At 50.7% G+C, this 5,437-nt stretch overlaps 3 protein-coding genes across 3 annotated transcripts; all 3 read right to left on the bottom strand.

Annotated features, from left to right (window-relative positions):
• Positions 1 to 1,615: 1,615 nt before the first annotated feature.
• CTAM01_17115 (uncharacterized protein) lies at positions 1,616 to 3,096 on the bottom strand (the record flags this gene model as incomplete). The annotated part of the gene is made up of 2 exons (XM_060533104.1): positions 1,616 to 2,834; positions 2,891 to 3,096. 2 exons carry the CDS (start codon positions 3,094 to 3,096, stop codon positions 1,616 to 1,618), a joined length of 1,425 nt encoding a protein of 474 aa, XP_060372316.1.
• A 916-nt stretch (positions 3,097 to 4,012) lies between these two features.
• CTAM01_17116 (uncharacterized protein) lies at positions 4,013 to 4,363 on the bottom strand (the record flags this gene model as incomplete). Its single annotated transcript, XM_060533105.1, has 1 exon — positions 4,013 to 4,363. A coding segment is annotated over one exon (351 nt), but the record flags the coding sequence as incomplete, so codon positions are not given.
• Positions 4,364 to 4,402: 39 nt separating this feature from the next.
• On the bottom strand, positions 4,403 to 5,212 carry CTAM01_17117 (uncharacterized protein; the record flags this gene model as incomplete). The annotated part of the gene is made up of 1 exon (XM_060533106.1): positions 4,403 to 5,212. One exon carries the CDS (start codon positions 5,210 to 5,212, stop codon positions 4,403 to 4,405), a length of 810 nt encoding a protein of 269 aa, XP_060372318.1.
• Between the last annotated feature and the right edge of the window lie 225 nt (positions 5,213 to 5,437).

Here is a 5,437-nt window from a genome sequence, read left to right on the forward strand (position 1 = left end):
GCAAGATCGGAGCCGGATCGAGATAGCACATCTATGAACTGAGACTGTTCAAGGTTTATACTACTCTTCAAGGTGACTAGGCAATCCAGTTGCTTTCCTGCCTTCAGTTCCATCCAACTCAATCGGTGTTCAAACACTTGCATCAGCCTACATTCTTCTCACGAGCTCGGCAATTGCGTTCTTCTGAATGACCCTGGCCTGATCTAGGACCAAGAGATATTTCTTTCAACCGTGGTCAACTACGTCGACTCAATTCATTCAATCCGTCTCAGCATCTCAGTTACACTCCATATCATATGAAGCGAGATAGGTGGCACAGTAACAAACAAACAACATACTCTTTTTTGGAAGACTATCCTGCGTTGCTTGCTTTCATCGTTCGCAAACCAAACAGATAACACACCACGTCCTCACATCTAATAATCAAATCGTACCAAGAGCCCCCCGATCTTATTCTCTAAACCGCTGGTACTCATCTCCCCGGATGTGATGGCGCTCAGCAGCTAGTCAGCCTGCTGGAGAATTCCCATAATTATAGTGCTTCAACCTATCGGGCTTTAAAATAGATGAACTCTCGGTAAGCCTTGACATATGATGTGCTGCTTCCACCGCCTCGTTCCCATCTCGCGGTCGCTCGCGATTCTTGCTGGTTTTGCGAAGAAGGACATGCTAGTGGATGACGGAAGGGCCTTGAAGGGCAAAATCTGAATTCGATCATCACCAGCCGCCGTCGGGCAGAAATGCACTGGCTTTTGTCGAGTTCGAATTCATTGTTGCTGGGCAGGAGAGAGTGGCTGAACGGAAGCCGGCTGCTCGCAAATTCCCCAAGTGTCACTGGACGTCGTTCTTTGACTGCTGATCTGATACCCCTGCTGAGGTATGGACAGGTCGTGTCGGCCGCTCGAATCCTCAGAATTCCACGCAGAGGCGTCTATGAAAGTGGAGGTGTTGAGACTTTTCTGTAGGGCGCCATCATTTGGGATCGACCTAGACTTTTTCAGGCAAGCTTGAATTAGTATATATGCTCAACCAAGAAGCCGAAAGCCTTCAAAACGACATTCCCAGCTGCAGAGCTCCAGCCAGATAAAAATTGCTCAACAAATGGCCTGAGGCATCGGAGAGCTTCGGACTCAATGACTACACCTCTCTCGGGACGCCCAAAGCTCCTCGGCATTTCTTCAGGTCAACGCAGGACATCCACATCTACTGACAGATATCATGATTCCTCCGACTTCTTCCAGACCATGTGCCTTACCCTACAGAAGTGGAAACTCGAACAAGTCGACATGGAACCCATACATATAGGAAACTACGGGGGCAGTCAGGACTACCTTCCATGGTGGAACGAGAACAAAAGCCTCTAGAGCACCTTGCTGACTTTACGTGAGCGGACTTTGTGGACTGACGACGCTTTGGCTTATGGAAGCCCGGGCCAAATCTTCAACGTTGATATGGAGACGTTCTTCAGAACGTGTAATTTCTTCTATTATCCGATTGTTGCTCCTTGCAACTCCTACAACAAAGTAGGTTAACTCTACTGTGACGGGCCACCTTCGTCTCCGGAAAGATAAGATTCTCCATCTAAGGAACCACATCTGATTTAACACATAAAAGGCTACCAATCAAAGCTGCGGCCGCCCGTCTGCCTGATCCCCGAATCTCGGCTGGTGACTATCTGAATCTCGATATTGAACGACGGTCTTGACTCCGGTGACCTCTGGATCGCCAGTTGCATCTCCTGCTTTGCCTTTCTCTTCATGTGGTCGAACTGTTTTTCTATCTCACCCTTGACGTCGAAATCTAAAATTGCGCCATGACCACTTATATCGAAACGCCACGACTCAATCCGGAAGTCCTTCAGGTCAGCGAAGTCCTGTCTGCCTGTCGTTCGGGTCAAGCCTTCCTCCAGCACTGTCTTGAGTTCAGTCTCCATGTCGGTAAGGGTTTTGAAAGCAAGGTGACCCCTGGGGGTCCACGGTATCCTGAGGTGCACTGGGTACTGTATGGTAATGCCGTAGGTGAACTCAACCTCTGGTGCAGACTGAACTGTGTTGTTCATACCGGACCAAATTCGCGTTCCCTCGCCGCCGAGGATCAACCTCTGTGAGACAGGTAAGACCGGATCATAGCTTCTCGCTACCTGTGCTTCTGCGATTGACTCTCCTTGAGTGGTCGTAGCAGTCCCCTCGGTTGGGCCCGTTTCTGCGAGAGCTTCGTCCGTAGACACAGCGCGGGTACTATCTTCTTCGACTTGAGGCTGCTTTCCAGCGGCTGACTTCGAGGCTCGAAGACCTGGGACGGGCTCAGCTTCGTCGGCAATACTAGATTCGTTGGTTCTGGAACGAGTTTCACTCGCTGACACTGAGGGTCCGTCTGCTGAGTTATCGTTGTCGTACGGCTGATTAGATGAGCTTCGAGCTGAGCACTCGGCTACCACGATATTCTCCTGCTCGTGGCAGGTGTTGGTACTGTTGTCCTGGAATGACCTACGGCTCACGTACGCTGCAAGACGTCGTCGATTTCGTTTTGCAGGTGGATAATCGCGGACAGAGGATGCGCCTCGTTTCGCAGATCCATGTATCGATGTTTCCATGCATGGTGTATGCAGGATTGCCGCGGTGGTTACAGGCGCAACATGTATGGTCTCAAGGTGCCCGCCCACATCGCGGCTGGAGAAGTCCTTCACCGTACGGTCTGTGTCTTCCGGACATGGATCGTCGTCTTCTTCGTCTTGGTCGTCCATCGCCTTCGTTGTCTGCCTTTCTCGCTTCCTCGAGTATTTCCCCGCCCAGTAACTCTGGCGAAGAATAACTCTTGAGATCACTTCTCTAATTCTGAAACACACCGATGTCAATTCCTGTCCGACCGAATTCCCATGATATGGACTCACTTAGTCTCGTCTTTCGGGTACTGTAGTTTGTGGTGCAGAGATGCATGTTCGTCGGGGGGCCACAGCTGTTTTGCGTGTTTATCTAGAAAGGCATCTACAATGCCACCAATCTCTTCTTGATGTTTGGCCAAGTGCGAATTGGTAAAGCCTTCGCATTTCAAACTTCTGGCAGCCGGATACGTGTCTCTGAATTTCCTGAACTTCATTTTGATCTTCTTCTGTTCCCTTGAGTCTTATAACCAAGGCGTTCGAATAGGGTTTCGTATGTCGGGATACTGGACCATTTGAAAGGAGCAGACATTTGAGGATCCGTGATGCAGAGGAATGATTCATATGTGGGATGTATGGGCGATAAGAAGGAAAAAGTGAGGTGAAGTAGGACTTCAAGTCGATGATCCAGTTGTGCGAGAACGTCGCTCTAAATACCTGGGGATTGTATCTGCCCCTGGTAGCAAGAGCCCACACACCGGTTAACCGGGGTTCGTCTCCTGCTACAATCTCGGAGTCCATGACACCCAGCAACATTTCTCTAACCATGGAGAGGCCTCAGATCTAAACGGCGGGCAAAGAGGTGTTGGCGAAGGAACGGTCGACCGGGACATGGGATCAGCAAGCATTGACGCGAGTCCACCCTGAGCCCGAAATCCCACCTACCTTGCTGCTGCTTCGTCGGGATAAGAGGATGAAGACAGTTGATAGCTTCGTAGTACGGCGGAATGTTAACACAAAGGCGCATTCTATGATGCATAAAGACATCGATAGTGTCTAGATTATAGCTGTCGTAATTACATCGCAGCCGCGCAATATTTCGATGCCGGCGAAAAGCGTACACAACACGCTAGAGGATCGAAACAAAACATGGTCAAAAATGCCCGGCTTCTGTATCATCCACTCGGTTAGCATGCACCGAGACCAGTTACAGACGAACATCTTCTCTGAGACTGGTCGGATTTACCCGAGGTGAGAATGCCTCGCTTTGCAATCTCCCACGACCGTGCTCTCCGTCCAAATTGCGGCCTTGTCGAATGCCTCCTCTAAGCCCATCTGTGCTAATCTATTACTACAGATAATTACTTGCCTAGATCTGCCCTCCTCTAGTCATGAACACGAGTTCGGTCGAGGTTACCATGAGATGATACCGTTGGCCTCGGCGTTAGTCGAGGTTATGTGCACCCTCGCTGCCCTCTTGCTGATACCGCGAGCCTTCGCCTGACGATGGACATCAGAGGTATGATTGATTGTCAAAGTGGTTTTGCTTGCTTCGATGCGTCCTCTGGATGGTCGTCTTCGCCCATATCCGAAATGATCGTCCGTCAAGACCGCAAATGATCCACCGACTGTCCAAAGGGTGAACAGGCCACTGGGGGTATCAAGCTTTTGATTGACGATCTGCGTCTTATCGATTTCTGGCGATGCGGACGGCAGTTGTCGGAAAGGCAACAAGAACGATCTTTCGTAGCTTAGCTGAACGTGCTGTACTTATTTGACTACAGTGTAGAGTCTCATATGACATTACGTGTTTGCTAGCACTTCTGGATCCTTCCGTGCATCGTCAAGAACCTGCCTCATGGAGGAATATAGTCCAGGCTCTGAACTGTTCCATTTACGTCCACTAGGGAATACTTCCCTTCGTAGCTTCTTGACCCAGGGCACGAGTGGCTGGTATTGTGCAGTGAAGCTCTCCGTAATCTTTTGCTGAAAGTACTGCTCGTCAGCAACTACACCCATCTTGAGCTCAGCCAACGTGTCATCGCTCTCGTAGTTCCACCTATCAAACCCGGTCGGGCCAACATCTTTGCCATCTGCATCATAATGAATGCATATCCAGAAAAGCACCCAGAAAAACGACTCTAGGTCGTGCATGAACGAATGCTGCTCGCCGAGCAGCGCCCCGATTGCCATAAACGCCCGCGTACCAGTCTTTCCCTTGGCACCAGAGGACCCCTCTCTTGGCTCTCGAATGGCCAGGTTAAGATCAATCAAGAAGGCAGGCCAGGATGGGTTGCGACTATCCTCATTGATCATGAGATTGTTGATGGATATGTCTCTATGGAGAATGCCTGCCTTGGACAAAGACTCGTGGGCGTCAATGCAGCATACCAGGGCAGCAAGCAATGCTGATCGAGAGCTCGCCTCGTAGATGGGTTTGCCGTAATCCCGGAGAATGATGCGCCGATGAACCCGATTGGGTGGGGTACTTGGCACCTTTGTTGGAGACATGGAGCAGGACCGCTTGCTTGGGGGTAAGGCGGAGTCGATTTGGCTGGAGGGCCGCTTCTTGCTGCTGCCGGGACGGCCCTTCCGCGGGTCGTCTTTTACCATCTTGCTTGGTGGTATCTGTCGTCCCGGCCGGTAATTCGTCGCTGCCGTAATATCAAGACCACGTCGAACGTTGTTCCAGATGTCATCCTCTGTCTCAAGAATCCGGACCGTTTCGTGGTGATAATACCGGGCCACATTTACAATGCCTTTGTCCGTCACCTCACGCAGAAGATCGCCTTCCTCATCGCGCTCGGGATATTGCCATGAATCCTTGATGACAAGCGG

Source organism: Colletotrichum tamarilloi, assembly GCF_030869305.1.
Source record: "Colletotrichum tamarilloi strain Tom-12 chromosome Unknown Scaffold_352.1, whole genome shotgun sequence".
In the NCBI taxonomy this organism is placed as follows: domain Eukaryota; kingdom Fungi; phylum Ascomycota; class Sordariomycetes; order Glomerellales; family Glomerellaceae; genus Colletotrichum; species Colletotrichum tamarilloi.